Genomic DNA, 15,065 nt, shown 5'->3' on the forward strand with positions numbered 1-15,065 from the left:
GGCAGTGACATATATTAACTAATATTATTTTAATAGTAATGTTTACTCCTTCACCTCCTAAAATATTAGCTAATATATGTTATTGCCCTAATTATTACTATTATTTTACCATAAAAAATTTTTTTACAAATAATAAATCTATATATTTTAATAATATAATAAATTATATTTTATTATTATTAATAAGGCATTAATATATAAAAAAAATGTTTAATAAATAAGTTTTACTAATAATTTTTTTTAGAAAAATTCATATTAAAAATAATTTTTTTTAAAAAATTATAAAAATTATTATGCAAATATATAAATTATTTATAATCTATTTAGCCAGTTAAATGAATAGTAAAAAAATAATAATATTAAAAAAAAATTAATATACTTTTGATTAAAAAAAAGTAATATACTTTATAAAAATTAATATTTTAAAAAAATCTATAGTTGAAACTAGATTTAAAATTCAATTTTATTATTTATATTAAATTAAAATTTTATAAAAAATAAACTACTGTAAAGTCTTGATTATAAGCACCTTCTGAATATAAGCATTCCCAGATTTTTATATTACCCAAAAATAAGCATCTTTGACTAATACTATGATAATTTTGGGCAATATTATAATATACCAAATATATAAATTTACTTAAATATAAGCATCCCTATAATAAAAAAAGGTTGCTTATATTCAGAACTTTATGGTATTTATTTTACTAATTTATAAAATTAATTAGAAATTATATAATAATTATAGTAATTAATTTTAATACAAAATCTTAAAAATTATTTAAATGATTAACATAAAATTAATTAATAATTCTGATAAATCATTATATACTAATAAGTTAATTATTCTGATAGTTTTATAATAAAATTATAATATATTTAAATTAAATATTACATATTGAAACAAATTATTTTATTAAAATACATATTATTAGATTTACAAAATTGTCAATATAATAATTTATTAGAATTTTAGATTGTCAAGATTTTGTTATTGTTTTTATATTAGTTATATAAGTGATTATCAAAATTTTAATCAGAATTAATAAATAGTAATATATTTTATAAAATAAATTATATTGTATTACATAATTATATAATATAAGTATTAAAAAATTATTTTAATAAAATAATAATAAAAAATTTTCTTTTGTAAATTTTTTTTTGATTTCCTATCAATTTATCAACTTTCTTATTAGCTTTTATATTAAATAAATTGAAAATTTTTACAAATATATATGCCAATTATTTTGCATTAGATATAACTTGTAATTATTTTTTTTTAATTTTTTTTAATTTTAATAATTTATAAAAAAATCTTTCAATAAATAACTTTTAAATATTATTAAATAATTGCCAAATTTTAATAAATTTAGTAAATAAATATATTAAATTTTTGAATTATTACAAATATAATATAATGCTATAATTTATTATAATTTATATGTTTTATTAATAATAATTTTAACTGATATAATTGATTTTACTTATAATGTAATATTTTAATAAAACTTTTTTTAATTTTATTAAAAAATATAATTTTAACCAATAATTTAATTAAAATCTATTTAAATTTTGTCATTAATTATTTTTTAATTGATTTTTTTAAATTTTTTTTTTGTTAAATATTTTGGTTTATTTTTAATAAATTAATTAAAAAAATATTTTTTTTCAAATTATAGGTAAATTTATAAAGAGTTTAGGAATTCTTTTACATATATTTTTTGATTTATTTTTCTTATACAAGAATAAATTTCTTAAATTGGCAAATATATTAATATTTTATAAGTTTAGCTAACATCTAATTCTTTAAACTTTTGATTATAATTATTAAATTACATTAGTGTTCTACACAAATCAAATTTTTTTTCTGAAATTTGATTTGATTCAGACTTAATTTAGACTCCAAAAAATATATCTTAAGATCTAGTAATTCAATTCAATATTGATGATCTTTTTTTATTTTACCCTTCAGGATCAATCAGGGTCACACTATGTCACAAATCAATTTGTGCAGAACACTTAATATAAATTTAATATTATATGAAAGATTTTTTTATAGAATTTTTATATAAAATAATAATAAATTAAATATAAATTTTATTTTATTATTATTTACTTATTTTATATAATTAATGTGAATAAGTTTAAATATAAAAATTATTATAAGTTGTACAGTCGTCCTCCCATATAGTCACCCCCTGTATAATCACAACTCCCTTATAAGCACATTTACATTAATCCCAAGTTACTAATAAACTTATTAAAAAAACCTTCCCTTTAATCACATTATATATAATTTTTATAGTCACACCATTTTTTTATGGTCCCGAAGGGTGTGATTATATAGGAGGATGACTGTATTACCAATTGAAAATCATAATAATAATCTATAATATTCTATATTGATTTTCTATTAATTATTTGTATAATACTATAAAGTATTATTTCAAATCCAATTAAATTGAAAATTTCAAACTGAATTTAATAATTGTATATTTATTAACTTCAATAATCAGAAAACTAAAAATTACTAAACTATGTGCTAAAATCTTTAATTAGCCATTATATATCACAAATAATACAACCTATGCATATCACATCATGAAGTTTGCATAACCCTCACTAATATTATTTTTTTCATTTAATAAGCCAAACAAAATATGCAAAGATTTCACTTTTCTAATATGTAATAAATAATTCCATTAAACTGAAAAAATCTATGATTAATAAGAAACAAGTAAGGCCTACAAATGTAATAAAAAAGAATTACATAACAAGATTAATCTGACACATATCAGAAAAAAGTTATCTTATGATAGAAGTTCTTCCCGCTCCTCTTCCTGTTCCTCAACACGTTCATCTTCAACACGTTCATCTTCATCTAAAAGTTAAATATCAGAATATTTTAAATTAATAAATATGCAATGAAAAGTCAATGCATTTCTTTCTTCAGAATCCTTTAAATATTCTGAAAGGGAAAGGAAAAAAAGATAATTACGTAATTTTTTTCGGACCTTGTTTTCCATATGGAATACTGAAACATTTAATTTTTAAATACGAACAAAATCTTTTTATAACTAAAATGGCCCAGTGGAAGTAGGCAACTGTGGCAAAAATAGAGTAAGCCCACAGATAATAGTACTCGCCTTTGCGTGACAAAATTTCACCACTTGTAAAAAATTTTGAATAATTAGAAAATTAATTTGATTCCCATAACAAAATATTTTTTTCGTGATAAAAAAACTCACGTGTTAAATAAAACGGGAATATTTGTTAATACCGCGCCCCCAAACAAAGGAATTAACAATACTGTATACATCGGGAATTTCATTTTGGTTACATGTGCCAATATAATTTTAGTAGCGACACGTCCAAATACGATACCGAGCGTTAATTCGAATAGGATAAAGTGTTGATCTCTTAAAATAAATGAATGAGGAGATACAAGCCAAAAATATGCACAGAGTGTATATATAGCTATTGAAAAAAGTTGAGATAATGCCGAAAGATAAGATTCTTCTCTTCGTTTACGAGCCTCGTACACGTTATAAAAGCTATAAGGAAATAAACATTACGAGTTTTAAAAAAGAACCGTTTAATATTCCATAAAATAAAAATTGAGCTTACCTTGCAGGAATATGTAACGTACACACTGAAAAAGCCATTGCAACTAGTAATACATCTGCAGAAGTACATCCTTTTGGAATAAACGATGGCACTGAGTCTTCAAATAGATCTCGTAAATCTTGTGTCCACCATTCTGGCCCTATTATCAAACCCCATAAAAGAGTCCTTTTTTAAATAAAGAGAATAGATTGAATAATGACAATTTACTGTTTGGATACCTGCAATGGCTGATAAAAGTTGTAAAAGACAAGCCACTATTAGTCCTTCGGTAGGACCGTTAATATATCCTAAGTATAAAACACCGGTATGATATGTTTCCCAAGTAGAGAAAAAAAAAGGAATAACTGATAAAAGGAAAAAAGCTGCAGAGCGATAACTGTGTCCCAACCCTAATGCAGCTGAAAAAACTAATGGACCAAAGGAACAATTCAAAGCATCGCAGCCGTGATCAAAAAGTTCTCCGAGAGGTGACGAACTTCCTGTTCTGCGTGCTTGTTTACCGTCAACATTATCAAATGTTGAATAAAGCCATATCCCGAGTGGAAAGCTTTAATTTAAATCAATATATATATATATATATAGTACTTCATTAATAACGAAATACAAAATTTATCAATAAGATCATTAATAATAAAAAAAAATAAAAAAACCTTTCGGAATTTTCCGAACGTTTTTTTTTTTTTTTTGAATGGAATATAATTTAATTTCCCAATTAAATCATCCTCCAGACGGTTAATTACCTCAAATACAGCCAACGTGGACCAGGGCCTACGAGATCTGGAATCCAAATTATTACACTCAATACGTTTAATAAAATAAAACCTAAACCACATAATGTAATCAAATTTGGCCTAACGGACGTCAATGAAATTATTATATCGTTGAGAATTAATATACGTCTACGATTCATTATTAAAGAACGAGAATATTATATAAACTCACGCCATCCATAGGGGGAAAAGCGTAACTGCCCAATTCCAATATGGTTTTAGTACATGGTTTGCAATTGGTGACTTATCTACTGCAGAATATTTGTATAGTTTCAGGTTGCTAAGACCGGCTTCCCCGACATAATCTGAATCTAAAAAGCCGACCATTGCTACTAATAAAAAATTTCTTGAACACGATCGACTTTTAAAGCCGGTATACAAACAATAAGTTTGCTACGCAAGAAATTTTATAACTTTACGTTCGAATACTAACACGTAAATTCAGATAGATTTAAAAAAATTTAATCAGGAATCTGCATATTGTGCATGCAAAGCATGACTATATATATATAATATATCTCGCGTGCTAAAAAAGGCCCACATCAGAGTATGATATTTTGGCGCCAAATTCGGCGGTCTCAGTTTACATAAAAGTTCTAATTAAGTTTTGGCGTTGATTAAATAAATGTTCTCTTTCTTGAAGAATACCATAATTGGGATCCACAGTTTATAAATGGAACCGAAGACGTCAAACGACGTCACGAAACTCAACACAAAGTGGGGATTCATAATATTGTCATATGAACAACCCATATGATCCCCAACGCTGGGGATTTTTGATTATCTTATCTTTGAATATTTAATAAATTTTTTGGGGTACTAGTCCCCAAGTCCCCAGAATATTATCATGTGATATTCATCACCTCGTGGACAATTATTTATCACGTGGTTAAATTCTAAAAAATTGGTAGCCGGATTTATGTACCGGTTCTTTAGAGTTTAGGATTAGAATTATATTAGGGTTAGGTGATTAGAATAGGATCATATCTTAAATTGTTGGTAATCAGTTTACTTAAGTAAGGTTGCCTGCCGAAACTAAAAAGGAAATTCCGAAAGGTTTCGGCCAATCAAATCAATTCCGAAACTCGTCCTTAATTTTGGCCAAAATTAAAATTCGGCCGAAATTATGTCATTATATCACCCGACATTACATAAATTTCCAAAAAAGGATATTTTAATTCTAAGAAAATATTATACGTACTTCTAAAAAAGTCAATTTTGATGTTGACCATTACTTTTGGCTGGAATTATAATAAAGTTTAATTATAATTTTGGCCAAATTTTAACCTTTTAGTAAAAATTTTAACATTATATAAATTTACCTAAACTTCTAGCTATAAAAAAGTTTTAGTCTTAGTTTAAATTACTTAATTTTGGCAAGTAATCTTAAATTTTACATATTGTTTACACAGTGAAATTTGATAAACTGGATCTTTGATAAATTAGATTTGGACCTAAACTGGACTTTTTTACTGAAACCAAATCACGTATATTAATATAGTTTTAATATACCAGAGTTTACTAGTAAAAGTTCGATATTCGCTAACTGGATAACATTCTTATAAGAGTGTTATCCAGTTGCATTATAATATTATCTAGTCATGAGTATATTGTTATCTAGTTATAAATATATTGTTACCTAATAGTTATATGTTTTCAAGATTCTATAGCCTTTTTATAAGCATGTTGATATCCATTTGTTTTTAATACTCTGTAACTATTTAGTTGCTAAGTAAGATAAAGGTTTGTTTTCACATTCTGAAGCCTTTTGACAATTGTAAAGGAGTGAGGTTTGTTTTCCCACTCTATAACCCTTTTGGTTATCATATTTGAGATTGAGATGTGGCCCATTTATTGGTATCAAGATAATGAAAAAAAGCATGTCAGGTGGCGCAGTAGATCTGCAATTATTTTTGGCTGACATTATGTCATAATTCTGGCTGATCTTTTGGACACATAATTTGAGGATCTAGCTTAATGCCATGATAGTGCCGTAGTAGTGTTATGGAACTATCGTGAAACTGGTAGGAAATGTCATAGAACTAGTAAGATATCAGAGAAGTTCTATTAGTTTGCCAGTTTTATACTAGCTTAGATGCTGAATTATTATATCCAAACTTTTGGCCAAATTTATGGAATAGTATTAGCCAAAATGAAGCGAATTAATACTGCACATTATTATATTATAGTTACGTGATACTGTTTTAGTGCCAGAACGCCCTGCTTGCCATTTCTTAATTGCTGGATGGAACACGCTAAATTTGCAATCCATCTATTTGCTAAAGATGTGTTGCAATCTATTCACTCACTTTTTGATTGCTAGTGAGGTATATGTGAAGTGTTAGTGTTGTGCTATTTTTGCAATCCTACCTTTTATGACCTATTTGATTGTCAGGGATGAGACACAAAGTGCCGAATTTGTATCCATTCTTGCAATTCCACCTTGTATGACCTTTTTGATTGCTGAGTGAGATACATGTAAAGTGTCAAATTAGTTCAAGCTATATTGCTTTTATACCTTTTTCCGTGTATTCTTCTAAATCTTACTGCCTTCCTGTTCTCTTTTCTGCCTATCGGTAGTAGGTTACTCAAATGAAATTTCTCTTTTCTTTTCTATATATAATTCTGCTTGAGTAAGTTACCAAATCTATATTCTTGTTTTCACTTCTGTTTTTCTCTGATCTTTTCCTGTATAGATGATACTCTACCAGGTCATATCATGCCTGTTAAATTATCTTTTTTGAACTATGATGAGAAAAAAAGATGGCTATACAGTTTTCATATCCTTTTTCTCATATTTTTCTAAACCTTTCTGCCTTTCTGATCTCTTTTCTGCCTATCAGTAATAGGCCACTCAAGTGAAATTTCTCTTTTCTTTCCTATATATAATTCTGCTTGGATGAATTATTATAAACTTGTTTGTTTTTGCCTTTTAACTTCTATTTTGGGGTATACCTATATCTGATTACTTTAGAATATCACTGCATTGGTAGGCCACTCAAGTATAATTTAGTATATTTTAGTATATTTATTGTATATTCTTGCCAGCGCAGAAAAAAACCTTGGAAAAATTTCAGAAAAATTCCAGTTAAATATAAAAATTCTGGAAATTTATTTTTTCAACCGGTATGGAATTAAAAAAAAGTTTTAGTTTTAGATGGTATTACCAAATATATAATAATCTTTTAACTTTTTTTTATTTGTGCATATACAATATGAAGTAATCAGAAAAGACGTACTGGCTTTAAATAATTATATTGTAATAAACTACTGAAATAATAAATAATAAAATTAAAGATAAAAAACTTTTTTGCAATATAAATTTATTAAATGAAATTTCCGGTATTTACAAAATATTCCAGAAATCTGCTATGCCACAACTGGAACAATTCCAGAATTATAAGATTTTACCAGGTTTATCAGAAATTTACCAGAAAAACCAGTTAAATTATAATGGATTTTTTACGCTAACTCCTGCTAATAATCAGATTGGAGGCCAGCTTTACATATTTTTTTATTTCATTTTTGAGTCATACATTATTACATTTTTTATTTTGAACTTTCCAAGTTTCTCTGTTATTTTATACTGCTTTCTTGCATATATACCATGCTTCTTATACAAAAATCCTGGGCTGAGCCCTAAAATAATAAACGAAGCAATCAGGCTCTTTTTAGGGTTAGCGAACCTTAACTATGAGTCTGGTTATAATAATCATGTATACTTTCAATATTTGTCTAATAATAAAAATGATATCTCTCTTCTAGTACCTATTATTTTGAGGAAATTTTTGATAAATATATAGTCTAAGTATTAGGAAAGAGTTTTACGGTAGTCAATCATCCATCTGAAGTTTATGGATTACCTGATGCTCATGAATGCATTGATGGGAATCTGCCTTTCTGCCTCATTTTGGATATTAATACAAGGCAAAAGTCAGATCCAATGAACCCTGAACTCCCTTTCTTAGATAAATATAAAATTACTCATGAAGATTTATTATCCAGGATCTTAATTACCTAATATTATATAATCTGACTTAAAACATTTTATAATTTTAAATGTTTTTATCTTGACCAATTCGTCTAATACTAATAAATGCAGTTGGCATATTGTGTATAAATATGCCTATTTTATTGACTATAAAGACCTTAGGGGTTTTGTAAAAAAAGTTGCTGATAGGGTTGGAAACCATACTCTGAATTCATTGACCTTAGACTTTATAAATCATGTTTTAGTTTTCATCTCACTGGTCGAAATCAAAAAAATCAGACATATGGAAAATTAGTTAAAAATCAAACCAAAATCGACTGACATTACAAATTGGCACATCTGATTGATGCCAATCGGACAATTTAATAAAAATCCAGCAAAAAATCATCATATTTGATTGACGGCTGATTGATGCTAGTTGAAATAAAAAAAAAATCAGACAAATGGTAAATCAACCTAAAATTTGCCCAATATTTAAATATGCACTTCTGATTTATGGAAAATTGACAATTCAATAAAAATTCAATAAAAATTCAATAAAAATCCAGCAAAAAATCATTATATTTGGTTGATGGCTGATTGATGCTGGTTGAAATAAAAAAAAAATCAGATAAAATGACAAATCTACCTAAAATTTGCCCAATATTCAAATATGTACTTCAGATTTATGGAAAATTGACAATTCAATAAAAATTCAATAAAATTTGGCAAAAAATCATTATATTTGGTTGACGGCTGATTGATGCTGGTTGAAATCAAAAAAAAAAATCGGACAAAATGGTAAATCAACCTAAAATTTACCCAATATTTAAATATGTACTTCAGATTTATGGAAAATTGACAATTCAATAAAAATTCAATAAAAATTTGGCAAAAAATCATTATATTTGGTTGACGGCTGATTGATGCTGGTTGAAATAAAAAAAAAATCAGACAAAATGGTAAATCAACCTAAAATTTACCCAATATTCAAATATGTACTTTAGATTTATGGAAAATTGATAATTCAATAAAAATTCAATAAAAATTCAATAAAAATTTGGCAAAAAATCATTATATTTGGTTGACGGCTGATTGATACTGGTTGAAATCAAAAAAAAATCAGACAAAATGGTAAATCAACCTAAAATTTGCCCAATATTCAAATATGTACTTTAGATTTATGGAAAATTGACAATTCAATAAAAATTCAATAAAAATTCAATAAAAATTTGGCAAAAAATTATTATATTTGGTTGACAGCTGATTGATGCTGGTTGAAATCAAAAAAAAATCGGACAAAATGGTAAATCAACCTAAAATTTACCCAATATTCAAATATGTACTTTCAATTTATGGAAAATTGACAATTCAATAAAAATTCAATAAAAATTTGATAAAAATTCGGCAAAAAATTATTATATTTGATTGACGGCTGATTGATACAAAAAAAGTCATCAAATATCATTAAAATTCAGAAATTCGGAAAAAATCAACACCAAATTTATAGTCAATTACTCAATTTATTATAAATTTATGTCTAAAACTTATAAGTTTATAATTGGTATTTTCTACTAATTAGATTTACGGCTAAATACTCTCTTGCATAGTTGCATTTTGCCAGTTTGAGATTTTGTAACTTACTGGTACAAATCTACCTAAAATATGATGCACAGGTATTATACAATCACGACTTATTGGATAAAATTCAGTATTCCACAACTCAACATTACAAATTTCATCACTGCTGAAATAGTATCGAATATTGGTTGAATTTGCATGTTTATACCAATGAACGTATACTAGAAAATGTTTGATAGGACCATCTGGAAAGTCTACTACGTGAGTAAAATAATACTGAATTTGACCTGAGTAGGTGTCGACATCTTCATCATCTGTAATAAATTTCGCTAAGATGTACAAACTTTTTACATGTTTTAATGAAAATAACAATCCAAAGACTTCAGAACCAATCCGATATCTTCCGATTTGGTTAATTTTGACCCTAATTATTATATCGTTATCTAAACCTTCTACAAGAAGTCTCCAAAATTCAAATGATTTGTAAGTTGTATTGTAATATTCAACCATTAAATTTAACATTTCACTTGAAAGTAGTATATTATGAGATACCGGCTTGAGAAATTCACCTAGGAAGTCTTCTTTGCCAGAAATCTATGAATCTTTAATATTTTGTGAATTCAGCCAAAATCGATGCATCTCATCTGATGAAAATTCATCAGTAACTGAAAGGGACCTGATAGTACGCTGACTGTTTAGCAATTCAAGACCTTTTACTTCAATACTTGAACTTATGATATTTTTGATTTGTTTATCAAACATTAATCGGCGCATAAGTTCAGACTCAATTTTCCTGTTGCTGTTTGTTTGGTAATAAACCTAAAAGTGCGAAATCAATAAATTATAAGCTAATATTGAAATCGTTAAAATCATTAAAAAATCGTTAATGGATATTTACCTAATATACCATTCATATGTTCGAAAGAGAAACACCAGAACGCATATAATGATCCATAATCAGATGAGCAATCACGCAAATGTAGAGAAAGATGAAGATTCGGTGTGATCTTATCTCTGCCGTAGTGATTCTCAATTAATTTGACTATTTCGATAAGACTTCTATGGGCTTCATCCACCAAATTAGATTCTAGAATCCGATTTACCAAAATCAAACAAACCCTGACAAAATGAGTCAAAATTCTTCTATCTACGACTAAAAGGTGTTCCCAAAGTGATACAGTTGAATAAATTGTAAAAAATATTCGCTACTAATCGGCCGTAAAATTAGTGAATCCTTCTCTACTATGAATTTTTCCTGGAATTCGATCTAAATCAGATGGTATCTGAAATTCATCCATCTTTTTCTGAATTTTGTTCAAAGAATTTGGTGTCAAAATACCCCCATCAATCCAAATTCGTTTTACTATCCACTTCGCAATGCCCAGAAATAAGCAATGCATTAGATCGACTGTAATAAATCTAATAGGGTCAAAATATGATAGACACAACAATTCAGATCATCTAACACCAGTTTCTTTGACGAAGCGCTTTCTAGCAGCGTCTGAATTGCATCTTCGCCAACCTAATGCGTTTTGCCAGTATTCATTCGAATCTTGAGCAGAATACCCTACATTATGCATTCCAGCAAAATTATGCTGCTCATTTTCATAATTTGCTTTTTTCTCACACCTGTGACATAAAACTAAGGCAGAAACATGACCGCAAATTTTTCTTGCAGCGGGAATGTCACATAATACTAAGATTAAAGCGCCACAAACTCTTTTTCCATTATCGCATTCATAAGTACGATTTAGTGTTAATTCAGTCTAGAGTGTTTCCAATTCGTTAACTATTGGTGCTAAATAGTGGTTCACTTTATGTAGGCTGACCTCCTTTGGCCCAGGTAAAATGCCGAGAGTTAATAAATTTTCACGTCTAAATCGGATATCGCGTGGCAAATTCATATAGCGGCATATATGACATCGATACTATAAATAGTACTATCATATGGCTGAAACCAATCAAGATTCAGCATCAAGTTAAGATGAGAATTGGCCACTTCGCTTCTGAAAAAATTTGGCGAATCTTCATTGTCTGATTCTTTAAAATTCTTTCACACTTGCCCATCATATATATCGGTCAAAATATTATAAAAATTTGACCGATTAGCCTAATATCGGAGAGAATTTTCAAATTCAAGCCGACAAACATAGTGGCAAGTTGTTGATTGATTCCAGTAAACTGATATATTAAATTAGGTTGTATTATTGTTCGATTTATCGATACACTAATTTTTTCAGACAATGCCATATTGCAAAGACGTGATCTATGAACTGAAGAATTGGGAAATTCTATATGTTGACATTTCATTATAGCAGGATTGTCCTCTTGTTTGAAATCTACCACTTCCTTTTTTTATACAATTTGTGACATTTCGGACAAGGTACAAAACTATGAAATTGGTCGTTTAATTCAAGCTTCTTTCTTGTTAAGTAAAGCGAATCTGAAAAATCATTAAAATCGTTATTACTGAACTCACACAGTGCCAATTTCATAAATTTTATTAGAGTCTCAGTAACTGTCTCTGCAATATTGAATTTTGTTTGAAAGTTCATTATCCAAAGTAACATCCATAAAAATTGATCATAATTCGATTCTGAATATGGTGGGTTTTGAAATGGTTCATAACTAGGTGGTGAATAGTCTTCAAAAATTTCAGAAATTCCAGAAATTGGATCATTATCTGATTCACTGCCTATAGACAATGTAGTATATTCGGATGATGATGAATCTTCTGAAATTTCTGAACGATTTATATACTTTTTTGCACGTTGTCGAGGTAAGAAGTTAAATTCGACATCTTGATATTCATCATCAACATCATCTTGATTACTGTTATCTGATTCTTTCAATTCTTGTCTAATAGATTTGTCAATCATTCGTCCAGCTGAAGCGGGTGTTGATGTTTCACCTATTTTAAGTTGATGAACTTAAGACGAAATTGTACCTTGCGAATCTTGGTATTCTTGATGTCTGGAATCATGAATTTCTTTTGTGTGAGAATTCACCAAGTTGCCATCACAATTAGGACAATTACAAACTACTAGTTTTCTTTTATTACTTGTTGGTCTAACAGAAGATACTATTTCTTCGTTTATTATACTAGAAATTGATCTATTTTTACGAGTAGAAGATGGCTAATTTGAAGGTGATTCTTTATCATCAAGATCGTCAAGTATATTAGAGACTAACCTTTTTCTGCTCATTTGTTTAGTGTTTAAATAAGTTTAATAAGTTTGGCAAAATCCAAATTTGTAAAAAGGCCAATTTTTATAAAATTTGAATAACATAAAATTTGTATAATTTGTATGTATAATTAATGTAATCCTGGCTTCTATGATTATTTCAATAATTTTTTAGGATTTAATATTTTTTTTCGCAAATTTGGCAATTTTATATAATAAATTTGCGAATTTTCTAATTAATATACTTTTAAAAATTGCAATATGATTTAAGCTTATTTTACAATAAAAAGCTTATTTTTAAAATAAAAAGCTTATTTTATTTTAAAATAACTTTTATTTACAAGATAATCACTTTATCATCCCTTTATCATCCCTTTATTATTTTCGGATGCCAAACAAACCTTATCAAAAAAAACTAAATTTTAGCAAAAGTTGAAAAGTAACAATTTTGTATTAATCAAAGTGGTATTGCTATAATAACAATATTGCTACAGAATCTAAATATACAAGGAATATTTTCAATTTTACTGCAAATTTTGATAAAGTATAACTTGCCGCATTAAAGTATATCAAATTTTAACGCAGTAGAACGCTAATGATTTTCTTATTATTATTAATTGATTTGACTTTTTAATTATAATTTATAGTTGATTTTCCTCATGAAATCAACGCAGTAGGATGCTAAAGATTTTTGTAATTTTAATTTATTTGTCTTTTTTAATTATGATTTATAGTTGATTTTTCAATCGAGAAATCAACGCAGTAGGATGCTAACGATTTTCTTATTAATTAATTGATATGACTTTTTAATTATGATTTATAGTTGATTTTCCTCAAGAAATCAACGCAGTAAGACACTAAAGATTTTGTAATTTTAATTTATTTGTCTTTTTTAATTATGATTTATAGTTGATTTTCAATCAAGAAATCAACGCAGTAGGACGCTAACGATTTTCTTATTATTAATTGATTTGATTTTTTAATTATGATTTATAGTTGATTTTTCAATCGAGAAGTCAACGCAGTAGGACGCTAATGATTTTCTTAATTTTAATTAATTGATTTGATTTTTTAATTATAATTTATAGTTGATTTTCCTCAAAAAATCAACGCAGTAGAATGCTAACAATTTTCTTATTATTAATTGATTTGATTTTTTAATTATGATTTATAGTTGATTTTTCAATCGAGAAATTAATGCAGTAGGACGCTAACAATTTTCTTATTAATTAATTAATTTGATTTTTTAATTATGATTTATAGTTGATTTTCCGTCGAGTCAAACGCAGTAGAATGGACTAACAATTTTCTTATTATTAATTGATTTGATTTTTAATTATGATTTATAGTTGATTTTTCAATCGAGAAATCAACGCAGTAGGACGCTAACAATTTTCTTATTATTAATTGATTTGATTTTTTAATTATGATTTATAGTTGATTTTTCAATCGAGAAATCAACACAGTAGAACGCTAACAATTTCTTATTATTAATTGATTTGTCTTTTTTAATTATGATTTATAGTTAATTTTTCTTGAGAAATCAACGCAGTAGGACGCTAACGATTTTCTTATTATTAATTGATTTGATTTTTAAATTTATAAATAGGATGATATGATGATATTGAACCTGCTTCAATTTTTTAAAACGAATATTGAGTGAATATCAAAATGTCAAATAATAGCAATAATAAAAAAAACAATAAAAAAAATAACAAACAAAAGCAACAGAGGTTTCAAGAAGAAACACTGGACGAATGATCTAATTGTCAACAGGGAAGAACGGAAGAAGAAAGTAATCTGAATGAGACGAGTGACAAGACTAATAAGTCGACTAATAAATCATCACCTACCAAGTCAAACAAACAAAAGCAGCAAAGGTTTCAAGAAGAAATACCAAGCGAAAGATCTAATCGTCAACAGGAAAGA

General features: G+C 26.9%; 1 protein-coding gene across 2 annotated transcripts; it reads right to left on the bottom strand.

Annotated features, from left to right (window-relative positions):
- Positions 1-2,461: 2,461 nt before the first annotated feature.
- OCT59_007522 (uncharacterized protein) lies at positions 2,462-4,877 on the bottom strand. 2 transcript variants are annotated; one of them, XM_066149278.1, is made up of 7 exons: positions 4,573-4,877; positions 4,371-4,481; positions 3,849-4,177; positions 3,631-3,769; positions 3,252-3,557; positions 3,018-3,172; positions 2,462-2,884 (listed from the first exon to the last, which is right to left on the bottom strand). In XM_066149278.1, exons 1-7 carry the CDS (start codon positions 4,725-4,727, stop codon positions 2,814-2,816), a joined length of 1,266 nt encoding a protein of 421 aa, XP_065998744.1. In that variant the 5' UTR covers positions 4,728-4,877; the 3' UTR covers positions 2,462-2,813. The 2 variants fall into 2 exon arrangements, with proteins under 2 accessions (XP_065998744.1, XP_025180651.1); XM_025316403.2 differs by having other exon boundaries at positions 3,002-3,172.
- Between the last annotated feature and the right edge of the window lie 10,188 nt (positions 4,878-15,065).

Source organism: Rhizophagus irregularis, chromosome 15 (assembly GCF_026210795.1).
Source record: "Rhizophagus irregularis chromosome 15, complete sequence".
In the NCBI taxonomy this organism is placed as follows: domain Eukaryota; kingdom Fungi; phylum Glomeromycota; class Glomeromycetes; order Glomerales; family Glomeraceae; genus Rhizophagus; species Rhizophagus irregularis.

Excerpts from the sequence above, each read along its gene's own strand:
- OCT59_007522 (XM_066149278.1), bottom strand. The coding sequence starts at position 4,727 with ATGGTCGGCTTTTTAGATTCAGATTATGTCGGGGAAGCCGGTCTTAGC. Across the intron at positions 3,770-3,848 it reads ACTTTTATCAGCCATTGCAG|GGCCAGAATGGTGGACACAA; the intron begins GTATCCAAACAG and ends GTTTGATAATAG. Across the intron at positions 3,558-3,630 it reads ACGTTACATATTCCTGCAAG|CTTTTATAACGTGTACGAGG; the intron begins GTAAGCTCAATT and ends ATTTCCTTATAG.